This window comes from Eleutherodactylus coqui, chromosome 1 (genome assembly GCF_035609145.1).
Source record: "Eleutherodactylus coqui strain aEleCoq1 chromosome 1, aEleCoq1.hap1, whole genome shotgun sequence".
NCBI lineage: Eukaryota > Metazoa > Chordata > Amphibia > Anura > Eleutherodactylidae > Eleutherodactylus > Eleutherodactylus coqui.
Genome location: NC_089837.1, coordinates 276,262,262 through 276,287,242, shown reverse-complemented (window position 1 = coordinate 276,287,242; position 24,981 = coordinate 276,262,262). Strand labels below are relative to the sequence as shown.

The window sequence follows — 24,981 nt, the reverse complement described above, 5'->3', positions numbered from 1 at the left end:
TGGTCACTACAGGGGCACGGGTCAGATCCCGCTGCGAGACCCGACCATCTGCAGGCGGCCTAAGCCATGTAGGAGAAACACTTGTCGTGACTGGATAACCTCTGTGTTTCTCGAATGAGATATTAGATATTTCTTTCATTCTCTCACAACATAAAAAAGAATTAACACCTTCGTATCAGATAGTTATTCATTTTGAATACAACAATAGCCCATTTCAGATTGTCCATCAAACTCCTTCATCACTCCCGCTTCCCCTACATAGATACTGACATATGACGATAACACTACAAAAACTGCAAATGTTTATTCAAGGTGTCCTAGTAATGTGACCAATGCTAGAGAAATGTCCATTTGTGGTGCTGCAGCATTGTGTGAAATTATGTAACTATATACATTTTACAGAACATTTAATTAAATCTTAACACTGTGTCATTCAGACTGCAGACTGATCTTCATTGCTTGTTCTTTTTTGTCAGAAACTCGTTTGTGAGGCTACGGCATCTGTGCACCAACACGTGGATTCAGAGCACCAATGTCCCTATAGATGTTGATGAAGAACGCCCAATACGTCTCATGGTAATGGCACAAGGATAGAAACTATATAGATAGCTTACTTACCTGAAGAACTTTTCATACCACCAAGTTGCCTTTTAAATATCAAATTCAAATACGTATATATGTAAGTAATATTTCATATCAGGACAGAATATAAAAACATCTGGTCCCTAAAGGGTCCTAACCTCTTGGTGACTACCTATATGTGTTTTCACGTCCTGGGTGTTTGGATCGCATCCATGAGGGGAGCTGAAACTACTCACCACCGGCCTCTGCGATTTCCCACTGTGATCTGGTCCTGTAAGGACCTGACGCCACCTTCTGCGCATGCGCGCCAGATGTCAAAATGTCGGACGCATGCGCAGAAATGTAAAATCTCCCTGCTTCCGGTTGTAAAACATAGTCGAGAGCTGGGAGATGTTACCGGGGGCTGCACTATGCGATCCATGATCCAATGGATAACAGTGATCATGTAAAGTAAAAAAAAGTTAGATTCATCTTTCCTCACGGATCGTATGAAATTACTTGCTTAAGGCCCCCGGATTTTTCCTCCGACGGGATCTTTATCCGTGGAACTTTCCCCGGCTTCTGCACATGCGCCTGCCAGCAAAATGGTGGATGTATGCGAAGAAGCTGCAGAGGCCCCAGGAAATTTAAAATCTCCCTGCTCCTTGCTAACAAAGGTAGCCAAGAGCCTTGAGATCTCATGGAATGCTGCAGTATGCGGTCCCTGGTCATGTGATCCATTGGATAACAGTGATCATGTAAAAGTTAAAAAAAAAAAAAAAAGCTTAAGTTTTACTTTCCCTCACGGATCAGATCCATGAGGGGAGCTGAAATTACTTGCCTATGGCCTCCAGCGATGTCCTCCAACGGGATATAGACCTTCCCTGGTTTCTGCACATGTGCCCGGCGGCAAAATGGCAGACGCAAACACAGGAGCTGGGAAGGGCTCAGGAAATTTTAAATGTTTTTGCTCCTGGCTACCAAAGCCGAAAGCCTGGAGCAGTGAACAGAGGCCTTGTGGAGTGGTTCCTGGTCACGTGATCACCATTATCAAATGGTATAAAAAAGGTTGCGATCTACCTTAGGCCCGTCTCACAGGACCAGTTGTGAATTGCAGATTCCGCATGCATTTGATCTGCGGTAATATGCCCACTGACGGCCTCCGCAAGCAGATTCTTTATATGGACGTGTGTGCCCAGCCTTATTCAGATCGCTATTTGTAATGCCTACATAATTTACAAAAAGTCTCCGAAAACACAGTTCAAGGAGCAGCTTGTTGAGCGCTTTCTGTTTGAGACCGCCGCACCTCAGCAAGCTCGCAAAGCCTCAGAGCGACACTTTTTACAACACATCCCTGCTACTGAAGTCAAGATATTCCCCCCAAAGGGGTGAGGAGGGATACCCGGTATATATTGCCGCATGCACCCGTCCCAACCATTACCCCCCCCCCGGGGGGGGGGGATTCTTTTTAGGGAGTCAACTTTTTTTCTGCACACTTGGAGCCTGGAATTTATTCAGTTGTGCCCTGAAATCCAATGGGTGTTCCTTCCATTATAGTCTTAGCCATGTGTCCTATAAGTAGATTGGGCTACAATGGTGTATTGCTGTACATAAAGATGCAAAATTGTAATTTTCCTTCTGCTTTGCTTAGATTCATTAAAAAACTCCAAATACTCTAAATACACAGTATATGAATTTAAGGGATCTAGTTTTCAAATTGGGGTCATTTGTGGAGTTCGCTATCGTTTCGGCTGTTCAAATGCTTTATAAGTGTGCAGTGGTGTTCTGAAAACCACCAGCTGCTCCTTATGGGTTTGGGCCCCATTGTGCATACAGATATAAGATTAGGGCCTCATTGGGTATATTTCTAAACACACTACAAACAGGGGTATCCATATTGGGGTGCAAATCCTCGTTTACATGTGCATTATAGAAAAAAAAACCTGTCTTTAAAATGACATATTTGCAAAAATATGAAATTTTATTTTTTCTCTTCTAAATTGCCTTATTATTGGACGTACCCATCTATTGGCTGGCTTTTGTGGTATCGTTCACATTGCAGATTTAGTTGCATGAAGTCGCTCCTCCCTAATCTGGGCTGGATTGAGTGGGTGACTGCATATAAGACTGCAGTGGACAATTTAGCTTCTGTGGTTTATAGTCTGGCTTGCTGCATATTATTAGGTTCTACGGCCATTGTGCCTACCCAATGGTGATCGTGCCTGCTCTGCACTTTATCAGGTATTGCATTTTTGCCCCTGCTCAGTGCAAGATTCACTAAATCATCCCAGACAGATATTTGTCCAGCCTTTGTTTAAACACTTCCATTGAAGGATAACTCACCACCTTCCGTGGTAACCTGTTCCACTCATTGATCACCCTGACTGTCAGAAAGTTTTTTCTAATATCTTATTTGTGTCTCCTCCCTTTCAATGTCATCCCATTGCTTCTAGTCTTTCCTTGTGTAAATGAGAATAGGGCTGATCCATCTGCACTGTGACAGCCCTTCAGATGTCACTATTAAGTCGCCTCTCAGCCTTCTTTTTTGCAAGCTAAACATTTTCAGATCCTTTAACCGTTCCTCATAGGACATAATTTGCAGACCGCTCACCATCTTGGTAACTGTTCTCTAAACTTGCTCCAGTTTGACCTCACCTGATCTAGACTCTATGCTTCTCTTAATAGATCCCAGAATTGTGTTTGCCTTTTTGGCTGCTACATAGTATTGTTGACTCATGTGCAGTCTATGATCTATTAGTATACCCAAATCTTTTTCACATGTGCTGCTTAGCCCAATTCCTCCCATTCTGTACATTCCCAAATGTAAGACTTTGCATTTCTCCTTGTTAAATATCATTCTGTAAGTCACCACACACTGTTCAAGCTTTTCTAGATCTTTTTGAATACTCTCCCTCTCTCCCCTTGTGTTAGCTATCCCTCCTAGCTTTGTGTCGTTGGCAAATTTGATCAGTGTCCCATTAATTCCCTCCTCCAGATCATTTATAAAATGTTGAACACTGGGCCTAGGACAGAGCCTTGTGGTACCCCACTTGATACATTCTTCCACTTGGATGTCTAGCCATTTATGACCACTCTTTGAGTACGATCACTCAGCCAGTTGTGAATCCACCCAACAGTTGCCTTGTAAATACCATATTTAGTCATTTTTTCAATAAGTATGGTATGAGATACTTTGTCAAATTCTTTACTAAAGTCAAGATATACTATATCCACTGCATTTCCCTGATCAACCCAGTCGATAATTCTGTCATAGAAGGAAATTAGATACGTCTAGCATTATTTTTTTCTTACAAACCCATGCTGGCTCTGCTTAATGACTCCATTTTTATCCAAGTGCTTACATACATGCTGTTTAAAAATTTGTTCCCAGTACAGAAGTCAGGCTCACAGGCCTGTAGTTTCCTGGATCCACCTTCTTCCCTTTTTTGAACATAGGGACAACATTTGCCCTTTTCCAATCTTCTAGGACTTCTGTTCTCCAGGAATTTTCAAAGATTATGGTGAGTGGTTCAGCAATTACCTCTGCTGCTTCCTTTAGTATCCTAGGATGTAATACATCTGGACCTGGAGACTTGAATAATTTAAGTTAGATATGTGTTCCCTCATCATCTCTCTGCTTATAGATAGCCTGCAAACTTTTATTCCCCCAATAACACAGGGAAGATCAGTTGATATTAAATCTACATTCTGAAAGAAAATAGATACAAAATAAGAAGTTCGGCCTTCTCAACATCGTTCTTAACAGATTCACCATTTTCGTCCTATAAGCATCCGATAGCATCTTTGACTTTTCTTTTGTTTTTGGCATGCCCCTAAAATCTTTTTTTATTGCTTTTGGTCTCTGTGGCAAGCCTCAATTCATTATTAGCTTCTCTGACACATGCCCTACAGTTTCTGCAGACCGCATTATTTTCTTCTTTTCTTCTAGATATTCCCCCCCTCTTTCCATTTGATCAACATACTTTTCTTCCTTTTTAACGTGTGTAAGTTCTGTCTTCATCCATCCTGGTCTCTTTAAATTTACATAGAAAACTGCATGCCCTCAGTTTCCAATCGGACTGGTCTCGTTATTTTATTGGCGTCACGTACAGATATCAACAGTCAGTACCTAAACTACGCAGAAACTTTTACCAACCGCCTGCTGCGTGAGTCGCCATATCTGTCAGAGTAGCTGCCACTTTGACAAAGTGTAAACTGTCACCCACTCGAGTTACCTCTGGGTCGCTACACCAACACTTGGTATTATTGTATCTTGACGCCACCTGAAGCTCGGGGTTTGACAGGGCTTGGAGGCAGCAACACCCCTAGCTTCCGATTGGCTACCTTAATGTAGGTGCTAACAGCCCTAACTGTAACTGTCCGAGGCAGGCAACAATGAATGCACACTGTTGCCGGGGAACATAAAGCCCAGGGCTGCTGCCAGCAAACTGGGAACTCATTAAGCCACACACCCCCCACCGCCACTCTGTACCGCTCACCGCTCCTGCACATCCACCCCAGCCCCGCTGCTGCCGCAAAAGTGCTGCACTCATAAAACTGCGGCCTCCCGTCGCTGTGCACTGCTGTAGGTTCCTGCACATACACTCCGGCCCCGCTGCTGGCAAACAGCTCTGCAAATTACACAGTGCTCACCCATCCGTGCCACAGCAGTGCTGTAAAGTCCCCACCGTCGGCGCTCAGCACTTCATTACACAGCAGCGCTCTCAACTTCCCACAGCTCGCTGTCACCTCCGTGGCACAGCAGTGCTCTGTACTACACACCATCCGCTGTCAGCTTCCTCCACGCTGTCGCCCGGTGCTCAGCAGCGCTCATAAGTCCCCACCGCCGCCTCTCAGCTTCCTCTACGCCGGCCGTTGGTGCCTACAAGACCTGTGAGGGGGAGGACGGGGAGACAGCCAGACAGCCAATCAGGAACAGGGGGCGGCAACCCCCTGTCAAACTCCCTGTATCTTGGCCCCACCACTACTTCAGGTAGTGTCAAGATACAATAATACCCCAACACTTATTAACATTTTGGTCAGAACAACCCAGACGGCAGGCAGTTTGTCAATATGACCATCCAGGTTCTCGCATTTCAATAATGCACCCCCTTTCAAATTCTATTAACTGGGTGAAATCTTTTCATTTGCGTTGTAGAGGCATGTCTAGTGGTCAGCAAGCTCTACATAAGCAGGAAAAGAGGTCCATTACACACAAGTAGCCTCTCAGAGCTTTTTTTATACACCAAGATCATTCATTATCTAATCACGCCACAACTCTAATCTTTTGCATATGTGCATGAGATTAAACTGCATGCTAAATTTTGCAGCAAAGTGACAACTCTAGATTTTATAGAGATAGAAATGGTTGATTGCACATAAAAAATTTCAGAACTCGTTATCTTGTATCAAATTGCCAAACAGGCATGTCTGTCCTTCAGCTTTTCATTTTGAACTGTGTTACAAGTACACCATAATTTGTGTTTCAAACCTATTTTTGTATTTACATATCTTTTTGTTAAAATGTTATTTCTTGAAAAACTAAAAGGAGAAAAATAAATTATAGGCACATATTCTTGAAGTATCCAAATAGTTATCTATGGGCTGAACAAAGTGTACCCTCAGCAAATACAGGGCATATATATCTGTTGCATCTATTTTCCATACATTTGGGAAAAAAAAAAAAAAAACTTAAGAGGAACCGTAAACAAAATGTACATTTTTTGGTAGGGGGAAATGTATGCAGATGCATACAACCTATGTATATGCATACTTTTTTAAATAGATTTCAAAATGTGGTATATGCTTGTAACAATTTTGGAAGTAAGAAACCATTTACAGGTTTAGAAAAACTGAAAATATAAACAGACTTGTTAATTACAACATAGTAACTTGCCTTTACTTTATTTGTCATTTATCTGGATAGCTTGGCACTTGTCCCACTAAAGAAGATAAAGAGGCCTTTGCCATTGTGTCTGTGCCTGTGTCTGAGATTCGTGACTTGGATTTTGCTAATGATGCAAGTTCCATGCTTGCCAATTTTGTGGAACGTTTGAATGAAGGATTCATCAGCCAGAATGACCGCAGGTAGGGATTGGCATTTGCCATTACCTAATTTGTAAGATTGGTTGTTGCTCACATTTTATTCAAATTTTTGTGACTTTTTTGTTTGTTTTTGCTTTAATCAAAAATCAGCACTGCATATTATAAAGGTATTCTAAAGATTGTGATGTATGGTACATGCATTCAGTGCTTGTGTAGGCTTAAAAAGACATTTAAATGCTACACCGTCAAAAATAAATCAAGCACCTAGAAATAGTTATTTTGCTGCAAAACTCAATGTCCCATTCGACCTCGGTGCAATGCACACCTCACCCAAGACAGATGCAAGACTGTGACAACACTGGACAAAGGAAAACCCAAAATAAGAGGGAAAATTGACTCTGCTTCAAACTGGGAAAGGTCCCTACCTAAAAGCAGATTGACTGCTCTGACAAGTGCGAACCTGCTGAACGCCTCTCTGCCTGCTACCTGACCGAAACAGGGAATAAGGCAGAAAATTGAACCACAGTAGGAACAACCAAGAGACAGGGCAATAAACTGCAACTTATCTTAAGATGCATAGCTAAGTCCAGAAAGACTTGACACCGCTCCAACCACCACACGCAAATGAAATTGCTATAAAGAGCTAAAGGAGGGGTAGGAATATAAAGCCCTCCCTACGTGCTGATAGGTAGACCAGAGAAGAAACCACACCTAATAAAACCGCTCTCAGAAGTGGGGAAGTCTGAGGGAAATACCAACATGGAACTTTACGGATGCAGATAGTAGTAGGCAACCCCCACACCAAATCTGTCAACCGGCAACCTGTATAGGAGCAGAGCGACTAGTCTGTCCCCGCATTCTGGTTAATGTACCACAACACCATTGCGACTGACAAGCCATGAAACTCAACATAGTTACATCTCAGGCAGATATGCAAATGATTAGAGTTGTGGCGTGAGGAGATGAACGGTCTTGCCACTTGAAGACCTAAAAGTATTTCCACTTTTGGCCTTAAAAAAGGCTCTCACAGGCTACCTGTGTGTACTGGATCTTTTTTTTCCCGCTTGTGTAGAGCTTGTTGACCAGTAGACATGACTCTACAATGCAATCTAAGAGATTTTGCCCAGTTACGAGAGTTTGAGATGAAGTGCATCCTCAAATTATCTGCCACCACTAAGCAAGCAACATGAAGGCCAAGGAGTCCCATAAAGCATTCCAAGACAAAGCTGTGGAGAAGGCTAGATTAGAGTTGGCTTTAAAAAAATATCCCAAACTGTGAACATCACATGGAGCACCATTAAATCTATTATAACACAATGGAAAGAATATGGCACAACAAACCTGATAAAAGAAGGCAGCTCATCAAAACTCACAGACCAGGAAAGGAGGGCATTAACCCCTTAGTGACCACCCCATAGTGTTTTATATCCTGCCTAAGTGAGCTTCACTCCCCAGGGTCGTAAAAACACACTTGCTCTGGGGATTAAAGCCACGTGGGCTGTGGACGTGACAGTTCCATGCTTTCAGCTGCCGGAGGTAGCCAACAACCTGCAGCTGTCATGTGGAGCCACGGTGAGCGACCCCCTTCCCTATCCCCCCACTCCCGCTCATGTGATCGCTGTTATTACGCCATTATTCAATGGTGTAAAAACGGCCATTGGATAATGGCGATCGCATGACCGGGGGGTTGCTCCCCATGACCTCCGGTAGCCGACAGCATGGAGCTGTCATGTACGTGGCTTTAATCCCCATAGTGAGTGTGTTTTTACGGCCCTGGGGATTGAAGCTCACTTAGGCAGGACGTAAAAACACTATGGGGTGGTCACTATGGGGTTATTGCCCTCCTTGCCTGGTCTGTGAGTTTTGATCGGATTCATGAGGGGAGCTGAGAGTACTAACCCCGTCTTCCGCGATGTACTGTGGCATTATAGTCTTCCAAGACCCAACGCCGGCATCTGCGCATACACGCCAGACATCATGCGTTGCGTGAACGCATAGAAGGCAGGGAGGCCTGGGAAATTTAAAATCCATCTGCTCCCAGCTAACATAAGTAGTCGAAGGCAGAGCCATGTTAGCGGGGACTGCTGTATGCGGTTTCCGGTCACATGATCACCGTTATCCAATGAATAACGGCAAGCATGTAAAAAAAAGTGAAAGCAGCAGCAGCAGCAAAAAAATAAATAAATTAAAGGGGTTGTCCCGCGGCCAAAACGAAAAATTTTTCACACCACAGTCCCCCATGTTAAGCAAGCATCACAAACTACCCATGTAAATCGGTTTTTTAGAGCGTTTCTACTCACCATGAAGCTGTTTCATGAAGTTATAAAAATCTTCTTCTAAGATGGCCGCCGTCATTTCCCAAGGTACACCGCTGGTCTTCTCCCATGGTGCACCGTGGATGTTCTTCTCCAGTCTGAGCTCCACTGCCGATTACAGCCACTTCATTGGCTGATCGGCACCACGTGATGGGGCGGAGCTACGCGATGACGCTGAGAAGGGGGAGGATCCAGGACGCAGCTCGTGAGCCTGGACCATCTAGAAGATGATTCCTCTCTGCGCAAGCGCGCCTGTTCCGGCGACCAGAGAAGAAGTTTGTTTGTCGCCATGGAGACGGGGACGTCAGCAACGGGAGGGGGTAAGTATATAACTTCTGTATGGCCAATATTTAATGCACGATGTATATTACAAAGTGCATTAATATGGCCATACAGAAGTGCATAACTGCACTTGCTTCTGCGGGACAACCTCTTTAAGTTTCATCTCCTCTCATGGATCATATCCATGAAGGGAGATGAAATTACGTATCTAAGGCCTCCGGGATATATCCGCAGACCTTACCTCAGCTTCTGCACACGTGCCTGTCACCAAAATGGTGCAGGCATGCGCAAAAGCTGCGAATTGCCAGGGTAATTTAACATCTCCCTGCTCCTGGCTATAAAAAATAACGGCGATCACCTATAAGTTTAAAAATAAAGATAAAATTTTACCTTCCGTCACGGATATGATCCACGAGGGGAGGTGAAATTACTTGCCTAAGGCCTCCGGCGATGTCCCCCGATGGGATTTTTATCTGCGGACCTTTCCCCAAATTCGGCGCATGTGCCAGTCGGCAGCATGGCGGATGTAAGCGTAGAAGCTGAGGAGGGCTCGGGAAATTTTAAAATCTCCATGCTCCTGGCTACCAAAAGGTCTGGAGCAGTGACTGAGGTGAGCGCTCTCTGGTCACGTGATCACCATTATCAAACTGATAATGGCAATCACGTAAAAGTTTAAAATAAAGTTAAAGTTTTATGCTCCTTTCGGTTTGGGCCATACAGACATAAGATTAGGGCCACAATGGGTATGTCTTTGAACACAGGACAAACAGGGATATCCATTTTGGGGCAAAAGTCTTCATTCCTATGTGTGCTGTACAAAAAAGCCTGTTTTTAAAATGACATAATTGCTAAAAAAAAAAATGAAAATCGTATTTTTTTTTCCTTCTACTTTGCTTAGCTTCATTCAAAAACTGTGGGGTCAAAAGACTTTGCAATCTTGGCTTGGTGTAGGAAAACAAAAATGTTCCTCAAAATGTTAATAATTAGAGATGGGCGAGCATACTCGCTAAGGACAATTGCTCGATTGAGCATTGTGCTTAGCGAGTATCTCCCCACTCGGCAGAGAAGGATCGGGTGCCAGCGCAGGTGACAGGTGAGTTGAGGGAGAGAGGGAGGGAGAGAGGGAGAGAGGGAGGGAGGGGGAGAGAGGGAGGGAGGGGGAGAGAGGGAGGGAGGGAGAGAGGGAGGGAGGGGGAGAGAGGGAGAGGGAGGGAGGGGGAGAGGGAGGGGGAGGGAGAGGGAGAGGGAGAGAGATCCCCTCCATTCCTCCCGGCTCTCCTCCGCCGCTCCCTGCCGGCAGCCGAACCTTTTCTCTCGAGTGGGCAGGTACTCGCTAAGGGCAATCACTATTAATAATCAATGTTAAATTTATGAAGCTTTTTTCAATATGTTTCCAAAATAAAGCAAACAGATAGATAGAAATATAGATCTCATCAAAAATTTGTACAGTATGTATGCACATATTTGAGATATTACAGTTGAAAATGTGGAAAAATGAAAATGTTTTCAAAATCTTTCCATATTTGGTGCCTGCAGTCTATGATGGGAGATCGACGTGCGATAGTCCTTCATTCATACCCCAACTCTGCAGTACATAAATGTACACCCTGCAGCGGGAAGGGGATGAAGGAGTTTTGTAATTAAAAAAAAAAAAACATTCTATGTATAGAATTTTTAGAGTTGGAAGAGACCTCCATGGTCATCGGGTCCAACCCCTGCTCAGTGCAGGATTGACTAAATCATTTAAGACAGATATTTGTCCAGTCTTTGTTTGAACACTTCCATTGAAGGAGAACTCATCACCTTCTGTGGTAACCTGTTCCACTCATTGATCACGCTCACTGTTAGAAAGTTTTTTCTAATATCTAATCTGTATCTCCTCACTTTCAGTTTCATCCCATTGCTTCTAGTCTTTCCTTGAGCAAACCCTTCAGGTATACAGTGTGACAACCCTTCAGGTATTTGTAGACAGCTATAAAGTCTCCTCTCAGCCTTCTTTTTTGCAAGCTAAACATTCCCAGATCCTTTAACCGTTCTTCATAGGACATAATTTGCAGACCGCTCACCATCTTTGTAACTCTTCTCTGAACTTGCTCCAGTTTGTCTGTCTTTTTTTAACCCCTTTGTGATGGCCCAATAGTCTTTTTACGTTCTGCTGTTGCAGGATGTGTATGGAGGGAGATAGCACCGCTATCTCCCTCCATACAGCGCGGGCTATTAACCCTTTAAATGCCGCTGGGGGGGGCAGTGTGATAGCCGGCCGCTGCTGTGTGCAGCAGGACAACTGGAATGGGACAGAGCATCGGGGAACTGCGATGGGACAGAGGAGAAAACATACAGGCAGTGTTAGGGACGGAGGCCTCATGCCGCGGTCGCCCGGGACCCATCCGGTGTGACAGGTGGCAGAGTTCAATCAGCACGCAGGCTCAGCCCGGGACTGAGGGCTCATCCGACACTGGGCAGGGACGCATCCGTCCGTGAGAGTCCATACTGCAGCGTGTGCTTTGTTTTTTCGGCGGCCGTGCTGCCTTACCATCAGGCTTACTTTTCTTGTTCACAGCTCAGAAAGAAAGGCTATGTGGACAATTAATCCTCACCCTAAGGCTGCATTCCCACGAACGTATATCAGCTCTGTTTTCACGCCGAGCCGATATACGTCCTCCTCATGTGCAGGGGGGGGGGGGTGGAGGATGGAAGAGCCAGGAGCAGGAACTGAGCTCCCGTCCCCTCTCTGCCTGCTCTTTGCCCCTCTGCACTATTTGCAATGGGGAGAGGCGGGGTGGAGGCGGGGCTAATTCTCGGAACTTAGCCCTGCCCCACCTCTCCCCATTGCAAATAGTGCAGAGGGGCGGAGAGGGGGCGGGAGCTCAGTTCCTGCTCCTGGCTCTTCCATCCTCTCCCCCCCCTCCCTGCAGATGAGGAAAACGTATATCGGCTCGGCGTGAAAACCGAGCCAATATACGTTCGTGGGAATGCAGCCTAAGGCCGCCTGCACACGGGCAGAAATCCCGCGGCGGGATTATCCGCGGGATTTCCGCCACTGAAAGCCTGCATAGGAGTGCATTACAATACGCACTCCTATGCAGACGGCCGCGGTTTGGCCGCGCGAAATGTCGCGCGGCAAGCAAACCGCGGGATGTCCTATTTCTGTGCGGGGCTCGCAGAGCCTCGCACAGAAACGTCACTCACTCGGCCGCCGGCTCCGGTCTGCGCATGCGTCGGCTGCCCGGCAGCCGGCACATGAAAGAGCCGGGGCCGCCAGGCGCGGGTGAGTACGCGCTGGTCCCTGCAGGCTGGTCCCTTCTCGCTGCCAGATCCAACCCGCCCCTCTGCAGGCGGCCTAAGGCAGCACGCCGGACAAGAGACTGCACACTGTGCTGCTAGGACCTTGTAGCCTTGAGGCGCTCGTGAGCTAGGGATGTGAGAGGCGCATTCTCCCTGTCAAACTCCTACTTTCCGATGGCATCAAAATACACTAATACCGTGTGAGTGGACTGCCTACATGGTTGTTGCATGGACGGCGGGCCTCATAAAATCCAGAGGGCTGAATTTGGTCAGTGGACGTTGTGTTTGACACGTGTGCATTAGCAGTTGTGTTCTCAACAATGCTTCGTGTTGTGCGGGAGTGGCTAAATGTTGATACAGTTAAACATTCTGGCATGGAAATAGTTAAAAGGGATAAACACTGTGAAAATGGAAACCTATATTGGCGGGTCTGTTCCTACCACTCTCTATTTGTTTAAATTTATAAATAGGATGTGTAGGTTACTAGCATCTTTTATCAGGGGCTGATTCTAATACAGTAGCTATTGTTAAACAAATCCTTATCTACACCATGCACATTTATGATGTAACAATGAGCATCACAAACAGATGACAGCCTGAACCTGTTCACTACACAAACAGATGACAGCCTGAACTTGAACAACCCTTAGATATTGTGTCATCTCATTAATTCACTGCAGTCTGTTTCACTGTGTATAGGTCATCATTATACAATCATTTATTGTGCATATATAGTCAGCATACTTTTACAACAACTTATTCATTACTGATTCTCAGATTAGCCAAATCCATAGCACTGAAGCATTGTGCAGTGTTGGATTGAATTAGGATGTTCTTACCCTGGGGTTCTATTTCTAGTCTAGTCCTGTCCAGTGCACAGAATCCTTCCATGTCTGCTATGAAATTGCATCTGTTAATCCTTCTATGAATGGTAAAAATTCTTTCTTGCCCACACCCCAGTGACTTCACTCCTGCTGTCTGAGACTTACACAGCCTTATTATTATGGTACATTCAGAGCAAGGATTAAACAGAATCTAAGCAGTTTGATGCTACATAATTCTGTGGTGTGCAGTATATTATAGCATATATCTTATGAAACTGCCTTCAAGTGTAGTAAGTGAGCCTTTGTATTCATTTAAGGTTAGCAATATTTTTCACAGCAGATCAATATGCAAAATACTGAAGGGCTGCAGAAAATTCCTGATTATGACTTTTTAGAAATGTAATGGCAGTGGATAGTCTGTGGCCCATATGTAACTAAGACGTCACCAGCAAGCATTCCTTCAAGGCTTGCTCTTTTCTATTCCATAGAATCAGCATCTAAGCATGTTAGACAGCAGCATAAAGTATTCCATGAACTAGTAGTTTATGGGAATACAATACAATAGAACCTCAACTAACGTCATTAATCCTTCCGGAAGCAATGGACTTTAGTAGAAATCAATGTTAGTTGAGGACTAGAGATGAGCGAGCACCAAAATGCTCGGGTGCTCGTTACTCGAGTCGAACTTCCCGCGATGCTCAAGGGTTCGTTTCGAGTAACGAACCCCATTGAAGTCAATGGGCGACCTGAGCATTTTTATATGGGACCTATGCTCCGCTAAGCTTTTCATTTGTGAAAATCTAGGAAATTCAAGAAAGTGATGGGAACGACACAGAAACGGATAGGGCAGGCGAGGGGCTACATGTTGGGCTGCATCTCAAATTCCCAGGTCCCACTATTAAGCCACAATAGCGGCAAGAGTGGGGCCCCCCCACCCCAACAATTTTTACTTCTGAAAAACCCTCATTAGCAAGGCATACCTTAGCTAAGCACCACACTACCTCCAACAAAGCACAATCACTGCCTGCATGACACTCCGCTGCCACTTCTCCTGGATAACATGCTGCCCAACCGCTCATTTCAGTAAAAGTAGCAGTCAAGACAGGCCCCAGTAACAATTCCAAAGCAGCAGTATAGGGGGAGCACAGTATTAGTTCCATTTCAGTAGTAGTAGCAGTCTAGACAGGCCCCAGTAACATATCACTAGCAGCAGTATAGGGGGAAGCACAGTATTCGTTCCATTTCAGTAATAGTAGCAGTCAAGACAGGCCCCAGTAACAATTCCAAAGCAGCAGTATAGGGGGAGCACAGTATTAGTTCCATTTCAGTAGTAGTAGTAGTCTAGGGTATTAATGAGCAACTACTACCCCCAGCAGCCACGCAGTAAACAGTAGACGGTCACAGGCTTAGCTGGGTAGTAATGAGCGACTACTACCCCCAGCACACACGCAGTAAACTGAAGACGGTCACAGGCAGCCCAAATATAGTATTTTTTTTTTCAATTTTTGGGAAAAAGCCCACTGCCTATATAGCCTGTATATGGATTTCCCTGTTGGAGGATGACTGTGGTTATTGAAAGCACAGTGCAGCCAGAAAAAATTATGCGCAAGGCTGCAGTAACACCTAGCTGGGTAATAGTGAGCGACTACTACCCCCAGCAGACGCGCAGTAAACTGAACACGGTCACAGTCAGCCCAAAGCTTTTTTTTTCCAATTTTTTTGAAAAAGCCCACTGCCTATATAGCCAGTATATCTCTTTCCCTGTACCACTGTCCCTGCCTCACCAGTACTGCCCCTATGACTGCAGACTGAGGACGCTATGGTCTGCACGCCCGATATACAAAAAAAAATAAAAAAATGTGCAAAACTGCTAAAAGCAGCCTCAACAGTACTGCACACGGTCAGATGTGGCCCTAAGAAGGACCGTTGGGGTTCTTGAAGACGAAGATAACAGCCTAACACTCTCCCTATAACAGCTACAGCAGGACGGCACTTTCCCTAATGTCTCTCAGCGTGCATCTGTGGCGAGCCGCGGCCGGCCCCAGTTTATATACTCGGGTGTCACCTGATCTCCCCAGCCACTCACTGCAGGGGAGTGGGATAGGGCTGGAACTTCACAGGAGGACGTTGTAATGCCTTCCCTGTGTTTCTATTCGCCAGAAAACAGCGCAAACTTTTCTGAGAAGAAAATGGAAGTGACTCGAACACCGCGTGGTGCTCGTCTCGAGTAACGAGCATCTCGAGTACCCTAATACTCGAATGAGCATCAAGCTTGGACGAGTACGCTCGCTCATCTCTATTGAGGACATTATTTCTACAGGAATTAATGTAAATCCGATTAATTGGTTCTAGACGTTCCAAAAAACACACCAAACCCCATTTAATAGAGAGTAACTCTGGTCTTTACTACCAAAAACAATAACAATACTGAATGAAAATAAAACACATCTGTAAAGAATAAATTAACATTGCAGGGACATAATTATAGCAGTAGGTATCACTGTGTTATCTGTGCTTTGACATAGGACTGCAGTATTTATTTGCAAACGTTTGTTTACTGTTCTGTACTCATCTGTACAGTACTTACATTTTGTAGTACAGTGGGGATTCAGGAGGCAGGCAGCGTTCAGCCGGCATTTGGGGCTTCAGCTACTGTACTGTGTCAGGAGGCAGGCAGACACAGCAATGTTCAGCCGCAACTGTGCACTGTGGAGAGGAGAGAGGAAGGAGTAGGCGCGCGCTGATGCATGAGAAGCAGAAAGTGACCGGCATGAGCTGCGCACCGGATCACTGAGCGGCGCCCTTATCTGAGGAATGCAACTTTATTTGAGGGACTGCCGCTGCCCTAACACATCGACTTTAGTTGAAAACAGCTTTACTTAAAACCAATGCTACTCAACGGTTTACTGTAATTTTGGTAACCTAGTATGTAAGGCCTAAAAAAGATATACCGTATATACCGGCGTATAAGACGACTTTTGAACCCCGAAAAATCTGCTCTGCAGTCGGGGGTCGTCTTATGCGCCGGTAATACAAAAAAAAAAAAGTGTAAAAAAAAAAAATTTTATTACTCACCTCCCACGGCGTCCTGTCGCGCTCCGGCAGGATGTCGCTCGCTCCGGCAGGCTGTCGCTCGCTCCTCGTCCCCGCCGCAGCATAGCTTTCTGAATGCGGGGCTTGAAATCCCCGCTTCCAGAAAGCTAATACACACGCCGGCAGCCATGACAGCATTGAATGGCTGTGATTGGCTAAAGCACACGTGGCTTCAGCCAATCACACTATTCAATGACATCATTGAATGGCTGTGATTGGCTGAAGGCGCACGTGTTAGCAATCACACCCATTCAATGATGTCATTGAATAGTGTGATTGGCTGAAGCCACGTGTGCTTTAGCCAATCACAGCCATTCAATGATGTCATGGCTGCCGGCGTGTGTATTAGCTTTCTGGAAGCGGGGATTTCAAGCCCCACATTCAGAAAGCTATGCTGCGGCGGGGACGAGGAGCGAGCGACAGCCTGCCGGAGCGAGCGACATCCTGCCGAAGCGCGACAGAACGCCGTGGGAGGTGAGTAATAAAATTTTTTTTTTTTTCTCCACTGAATACCGGCGTATAAGGTGACAGTTGGGGGGTCGTCTTATACGCCCCGTCGCCTTATACGCCGGTATATACGGTACCGTATTTTTCACTCTGTAAGACGCACCGGACGGTAAGACGCACCCCCTGTTTTAGAGGCGGAAAATAGGAAAAAGATATTTGAACTCACCCAGGGACAATGCAGGGTGACGGAGCAAAAGAACTCTGAAACACCGGAGCTCTATGACAGCGGCACTCGTGTACGGGCCGAGGAAGGGAAATATCCAGTTGGTGGAGGTGTGGGAGCAGCAGCAGCTCCCACTGGTGCTCACCACCAATCAGTCGCATGAGTAAATGATCGCGCGCTTGTTGGCACGATCGCAAGTTTGTTTGCGTTACCACAATTTCAGTTTGCACGACTGCGCGTTAAACTTGCGATCACGCCGGAAACCTTGAGTTTTGGTACGTTCGCTCTATAAGACGCACTGACTTTTTCTCTTCTACTTTGGGGGTGAAGAAAAGTGCGTCGTAAAGAGTGAAAAATATAGTATGTGCATCCAGTTCAGCCTATTACCTCCCAATGTTGATCGAGAGGAAGGCAATAAAACCACAATGAGGCAGAAGACCATTTTCCCCATTTAAGGAAAAAAAATTCCTTCTTGACTCCAATCTGGCAATCAGAATAATCTCTTGAACAACAACCCTTCTGAAGTTATTAATGATTATAACATATAATATTGTTTCGCTCAAGAAAGACATCCAGAGATGAGAGATAGGGCCTCAGGCCTTGGTGGTAGACCAGAGGGTATGAGGCTCTGTCAGAGCAGCCAGGATTATATAGCAGCCTAAACCTGCCTCCAAACCGAGAACCGCCAATGAAATAAGGATGGGTGTGTCTAAGATACATAGGGAACACCCATCCAGCAAAGCTGATCCACCTCTATTAGATTACCATATTGTCAGCAAGTGTGACTTCACCGGTTTTTTGTAATGAACCTCATGATTCATGACCATTTTCCCCATTTAAGGAAAAAAAATTCCTTCTTGACTCCAATCTGGGAATCAGAATAATCTCTTGATCAACAACCCTTCTAAAGTTATTAATGATTATAACATATAATATTGTTTCGCTCAAGAAAGACATCCAGGCCCCTCTTGAACTCTTTTATCGAATTTGCCATCACCACATCCTCAGGCAGAGAATTCCATAGTATCACTGATCTTACAGTAAAGAACCCCCTTCTATGTCAGTGCAGAAACTTTCTTTCCTGTAGATGCAGAGGATGCTCCCTTGTTACTGTCATAGTCCTAGGTATATATAGATCATGGGATAGATCCCTGTATTGACCCCTGATATAGTTATACATAGTTATTAGGTTGCCCTCCAGTCGTCTTTTTTTTCTAAAATAAATAATCCCAATTTTGATAACCTCTGCGTGTATTGTAGCCCATCCATTCCGTTTATTACTTTAGTTGCCCGCCTATGTACCCGCTTAAGCTCTGATATATCCTTCTTAAGTATTGGTGCCCCAAACTGTACACAATATTCCATGTGTGGTCTAACCAGTGACTTGTAAAGGGGAAGAACAGTGTTCTTGTCATGCGCCCCTAGACCTCTTTTGATGCACCCCATGGACCTTCTTGCCTTGGCAGCAGCTGCCTGGCACTAATTGCACCTGTTAAGTTTACAGTTACCTAAAATCCCAAAGTCCTTTTCCATGTAAGTGTTACCCAGTGGTTTCCCATTTAGTGTGTAATGATGACATGTATTTCCTCTACCCATGTGCATAACTTTACAGTTATCAGTGTTTAAACCTCATTTGCCACTTTTCTGCCCAAGCCCCTAACTTATCCAGGTCCTCTCTTGTGTTAATTTCTTTACAGTTTTCTGCAAATATAGATATTTTACTGCACAGTCCTTCGACTAGGTTATTAATAAATATATTAAAAATAATAGGGCCCGGTACCGACTCCTGTGGTATCCCACTAGTAACGGTGACCCAATCAGAGTATGTACCATTTATAACCACCCTATAAGAACAGATAATTAATCAGTCATAATGGGATACATTATACATATTAGGCTTAACGGGAGATGGCCCACCACTACAGGATACATAATAAATGTATGATTGCTGGGGGTCCGACTGCTGGGACCCCCACCAGCACAATAATAGGGGTCCCAAGTCCTCTGTGTGAATGAAGTGATGTTCAAGCTGTCTAGTGTTGTAGTCAGCTATGTCAGTCAGTCCCATAGATAGTAAATGGAGCAATAGTGTGCATGTGTGACCACCATTCCATTAAAATAGTGGACTCAAGACCTTGTGATCAATAGCACACCCAGCAGTTGGACCCCGGCAATTGTATATCTATGACCTTTCCTAAGAATAGGTGATAAATGTTGTTGGTCGGCCAACCCCTTTAATAGGGTTTTCCCATTTAAAAAATGTATGGCATATCCACTTGATAGAAGGGTCTGGTAGGTATGGGTCCCTCATTTTGGACCTTCGCCTGTCAGGAGAATGGGTTTTCAGTCAACTGGGAATTGGGAACAAGGGTCACCACACTTTTTTGTTTTCCTAGTAGGTGCAATTCTATTTCCACATTTAGGTATATGTTACCTGGACTAGGTGTTTCCATGCATGGCCGCAATTGCAGTTTGCCTCTACTTGTATGCAATTCTGTAAACTCTTAGTATTCTTCTTCAGTATTTTTATACTGCTAAATTTACTTGAAAGTTAGAATAATGAGATACAACTCAGTAAGACTATATTGGACTATAGCATATACCTGGGAATGGAAAGAAGAGTCATTGGGGCTTCTCTTGCCAGTTTCTCCCCTCCCAGCTCAGCTAGATTTACAGATCTCGATTTATTCATGTATAGGGAGTGACTTGTCAGTCTGGTCAAACCAGGTAGAGAAAAACTGTGAAAAGCCACCTCAATGACTCCCCCCCCCCCCCCCCCCCTAAACACCTCCTTATTAAATTGGGCATCATTTATAATATAATAATAATAATTATTAATAATAATCTTTATTTGTATGGCGCCAAATTATTCCACAGCGCTTTTGTTAAAACTGTTTTTGTTGCCCATAGCAACCAATCACATCACACCTTTCATTTAACTAGAGAAGTTTCAGAAATAAAGCTGTGCTGTGATTGGTTGCTATGGGCAACAAAAACAGTTATTTTTTTGGCATACTTGCAGTATAGGAGACTGTAGTTGAAGGACCTGTGAGGGACGGGGCGGGCTCTACTGAAGCTGGGAAATGGGTCGGGTTAGGAGCTTTGGGGGCGGGGTTTTATATTATGCAATTGGTGGGCGGTGCTTTGGGGGGGCCTTGGATGAGGCAATCGCTTGGGCGGGAACCTACATACCATAGTGAGAGAAAAATGTGTGCAGAAGCGAAAATGAATGTATTTGAAATTAATAGGGTTTGTAAGGATGATTTAGCAGCTATTGAATACTTGCGCAGCCACAAAATTCTACACAGGAAGGTAGAATGTATTCCTTGTCAACGGGAAGATTCACAAATAAAAGATTGTAGTAAACTTAGTGGTTATGTGTGGAGATTTCCCACTGCAGAAGCAAGCAGAACGTTTTAAAAGATAGTTTGAAGGAGCCAAAATTGTGCCCGCCAGATTCATATATTTAGTGATCTATTGGGCGACTGAAATGCCTCAGCAAACAACAATCCAGCATTTGTATATTGCGGCGCATACCGCAGTGGACTATTATCAGTACTTCAGAAATATATGCTCCTGAAAGTTATTAGCGGAGCCTATTCAGCTTGGCAGTCCAGGAAAAGAAGTGCAAATTGTCGAGTCTCTTCTAGTGAAAGCAAAGTATCATTGCTTAAATCACTGATGGGAACCACTAATTAATAAGACTTAACTTTTAATCATAAAATAATTTTAAAAGGTTGCGTAGCTAAATATTGTTCTAATTTTCTATGCGCTTCAAAAAAGCTCGGGTAGTGTCACTGATATACACAAAATCAGTCAAAGACCTATAAATATAGGGTATGTTGATATGCCAGTCCAAAATATGACTGGAAAACATATATATCACTGTTTGTCACTGTGATCTAAGGTCTATGACAAACTATTAGATATATATTAATTGCAGTCAATCACGACCGTTAATATAACAGATCATGTCCATCCAAGACCAATAATATTGATCTGTTATGTCACTTGTCATAGTATTGACATAAGGCCAGTAGATAAAGAGAAACCATAAATAACTTTTTAAGAGCACATGATTAATATAATCAAATTATATGTGCTCCCTGGCTCATAGTCTACCCATGATATATTTGTTAGAGAGACAGAGTGTATAAATCTAGGAAGCACTCCATTCACATCAGACTGATTTACTAATAGTGCATTACCCCATTAAAGGTATTGAAGATAATGTCACTAAGCATAATAGCTTTGTTATCACTGATGCTTTCCAGCTCAATAAGAGGACCGATTTACTGCTTGTGATTCATAAGCAGAAACGGACACTCCTAACAAAACAGGAGGAATAAGATGTTTTTTGTTTATCAGCATTTCCTCACTGTCTAAAGAGAGAGGATGAACTATTGTTGTTTAGTAAAGTTCATCCCCTACTCTGCTGCCTGCCACCAACGCGTTTCTGCAATAAGATGTAATTTACTGCTTCATCAGGGTGGTTATTATAGAGAGGACAAGCACACACAGCCTGTCGGCTGTACGGTTACGAGCATAGATCAAAGTATCACCGCGGCCGCAACTTGCAACATCAGGACAGATGGATTTTTGGAGCCTCTGATGTTAATAATCGAAAGGGTTTTCACTTTTTCGTGAAAAGAGATGCAGCTACTTTGCTGCCAATAATTTAGCGAGTCATAGCTCCAGAATCAATTATAATTTCTGACGAATGGGCAGCGTATCAGAGCATCGCGTAACTGCCAAATAATGACTCTCATCAAACTGTCAATGACAGCAGACATTTTGTCGATCCGCTCACGGGCACTCATACCAACAACATTGAAAATTATTGGAAATAAGCAAAATCTGTTTTCAAGCGCATGAACGGCACACAAAAAGACATGATTCCCAGTTACCTGGATGAACTCATGTGGCGTGAAAGATATGCTGCAACATCTGATTTAGCCTATTAATATGTTGACTGAATTCAAACCATGTTGCTACTACTGTGGTCGTATATTATCTGTTAGCTAAATAAATGGCACTACTCATCTACCAATCCAATTAAGCCCACCTCATCGCTTTTATTTCAAACACACAGGTATTTTGCCATAGCTGCACATAGCACAGCCTTAGCTCACTCATCCTGCTGGTTCCCGACCCACCAATCACGTCATACAAAAGCCCCACACCCAAAGCTCCTAACCCAACCCAATTCCCAGCTTCACTACAGCCACCCCCCCCCCCCCCCCTCCCTCAGGTCCTTCAACCAGGGTCCCCTTTACTGCAAGTATGGCATTTTTTTAAGACTTTTTTTTTTATCAATGAGGCCCATGCTGATGTTTGCTGTGTTTTGGAGTAAAATTAAACTCTGTAATGAAGGTGCCTGTTAGAGATGAGCGAACGTGTTCTTAACGAACACTTACGCACCCAGACACCGGCTTATCCGAGGACTTCAGTGTCCGCGCGTAAGTATTCGGCCGGCGCCGGGCGGCGGGGGGAGGTGCGGCGGCGCGGGCGGCAGCAGCGGGGAACAGGGGGGAGCCCTCTCTCTCTCCCTCTCCCCCCCACTCCCCGCCGCACCCCCCCGCGCTGCCACGGCGACCCCCGAACTTTTTTCGCCCGAGCACGGAATTGCTCGCAAAGTTCGGTGCTCGGGTGAAAAGGGGCGGAGCCGAACACGTTCGCTCATCTCTAGTGCCTGTGAAGATTTCATACTCTCTTTGGTTCATGCAACATGAGTGTCCCAACAGGTTTCCTTTAATGTTAAAGGCGTTCTGACACGAATAATGTTTTTATGCTTTAACAGCCATTGTTCCCTGGCGTAATGGACACAGGGAACCCACGATTTCTGGCTGTTAAAGCATAAAAACATAATACTTACCTTGTGTCCTGTTGTTGTCATCAGGGGGGCCATCTCCCAGCAGGCTCTCTTTTTCCTTCTCTTTCTCAAACGAGCCAACCCGCTCCGGGATTGCGCGCATGCGCAGTGCAGAGGTGCCCTCTGACAGGAGTCAGGGCGGGCCGCGTCTCCACTGCACACGCGCAGAATTTCGGAGATCAGCCAGGACGAACGGGCTGCCCACAGCAAGCACTGCTTGTGACGTGCTTGCTGTGGGCGGCCCGTCTGTTTACCTCGGAATTGGCTGACGGACGAAGCAGAGCAAGAAGCGCTTATCCTCACGCTGCGGACAAGTCTCACGGAAACTGAAATGATGCACGGAATTCAAATCTGCGACATGTCAATCGTATCACAGTCTCCACTGTGGGCTCTCTTCTCTGTATGGGGATTTGTATAATGTATTTGACATATTTAATTCTGTATTGTGAAAATGTGAATATAACAATCAAGTTTTGTTTAATCGCTTCTGTTTAAGATTTGCCATCAAACTCTTAGAAGATTTAGTTTTCTTTGTGGTGGATGTTCCCAATAATGGTCAAAATGTGTTGGATATAGTGATTTCCAAGCCGAACAGAGAGCGTCAAAAGCTTATGAGGGAGCAAAATATACTTAAACAGGTTAGATACATTAATATTGTATTCTTGCTTGTTGTATTGTGTTTTTACAAATAATATGCTCATTATATGACTTGGGCCACCTGCACACGTGTGGGTCGGATTTCGCATGCGGAATCCAGCAGCAGGATCTGGCCCTGGAAGCAGCAGTGTCCGCACATACCTTCTTTGTTTTCTCTTCATCTGTATTGGCGAAGGTCCGCACACTTCGCCACCGGACATGTGTAGTACAGATTTTTTTTGTTTTAAATTCCTGTTCTGCTTGCGTCATCGCCTAGCAATGACGCAGAATCTGCAAGCTTTCCGAAATTTCAATTGCGGAACGGCTGCAGATCGGACGGCTTCCATTGAGTTCAATGGAAGTCATCCATACAGAATCAATGCAAAAATGGAGCATGCTGCAGTTTTTGTATTTTCCTCCGTGAGCAGAAACTGCAATTAGTTTCCGCTTGTGTGCAGGAAGAATCACTTTTTCATAGCATGCTATGGAAGATATTTGCTGCAGAATTTGGAAGCAGACGCCCATCATGAATTCCGCAATGCAATTCCGCACGTGTGCAAGCGGCCTTTTGCTGCTACTGCTATACTATTTGTTGTGTCCTCTTTGTTGTGACTGCTTTCTGTGGATTTATTTCCATAAATTTCAAATCACTTGATATTTAGTCTTTACTCTTTTGTATTTTTGTAATTACTTGGTCTCACTTTAGTTTATCTATCTTTTTTTGAAAGGTATTTGGGATCCTTAAAGCACCATTTAAAGACAAAGTTGGTGAGGGCCCTCTACTTAGACTTGAAGAACTCTCTGACCAAAAAAATGCCCCATACCAGTATATGTTCCGGCTATGCTATCGAGTTCTTCGTCATTCACAGGATGATTATCGAAAGAACCAGGTATTGTAACTAGTAACTAGAGTTGAAAGGGACCTCCAGGGTCATCGGGTTCAACCACCTTCTCAGTGCAGGATTCACTAAATCATCCCATGCAGATATTTGTCCAGCCTTTGTTTGAAGACTTCCATTGAAGGAGAACTCACTACCTCCCATGGTAACCTGTTTCACTCATTCACAGCTGCAGAGTAATAGGTTATTGCCCTCCTATTTAGCTGAACTGGGGATCCTACTCCTTGCCTGAGTATTGGTGTGAGTTTCTCAGTCACTTAACAAAGGCCTTCTCTTTCTGACTCCTAAGTCTGCCCTGATTCTGGGACGTATTGCCTGGATTACGATTGTACTCTGCCTGCCCCAACATTGGACCGATTTTGATTGTAGTTTAGACTGTTTCATGGTACTTTGCACTGGTGGTTCTGACTCCCGTGCGTTAGCTGCCAACTATACTGGGACTACTCCAGGAGGAAGAGGCCTGCACTGTTTCCTGCAGCGAAGGAGATTCCTATACAGG

At 44.6% G+C, this 24,981-nt stretch overlaps 1 protein-coding gene across 3 annotated transcripts in view; it reads left to right on the top strand.

The window, feature by feature from the left end:
- The window catches only part of ITPR3 (inositol 1,4,5-trisphosphate receptor type 3), a 665,728-nt gene that overhangs the window by 181,602 nt on the left and 459,145 nt on the right, over positions 1-24,981 (top strand). For all 3 annotated transcript variants that reach the window (XM_066609086.1, XM_066609095.1, XM_066609083.1), the window contains 4 exons: positions 477-576; positions 6,488-6,648; positions 23,444-23,585; positions 24,312-24,473. In XM_066609086.1, coding sequence (XP_066465183.1) covers positions 477-576; positions 6,488-6,648; positions 23,444-23,585; positions 24,312-24,473 — 565 coding nt within the window. The remainder of the gene's footprint in view (positions 1-476; positions 577-6,487; positions 6,649-23,443; positions 23,586-24,311; positions 24,474-24,981) is intronic.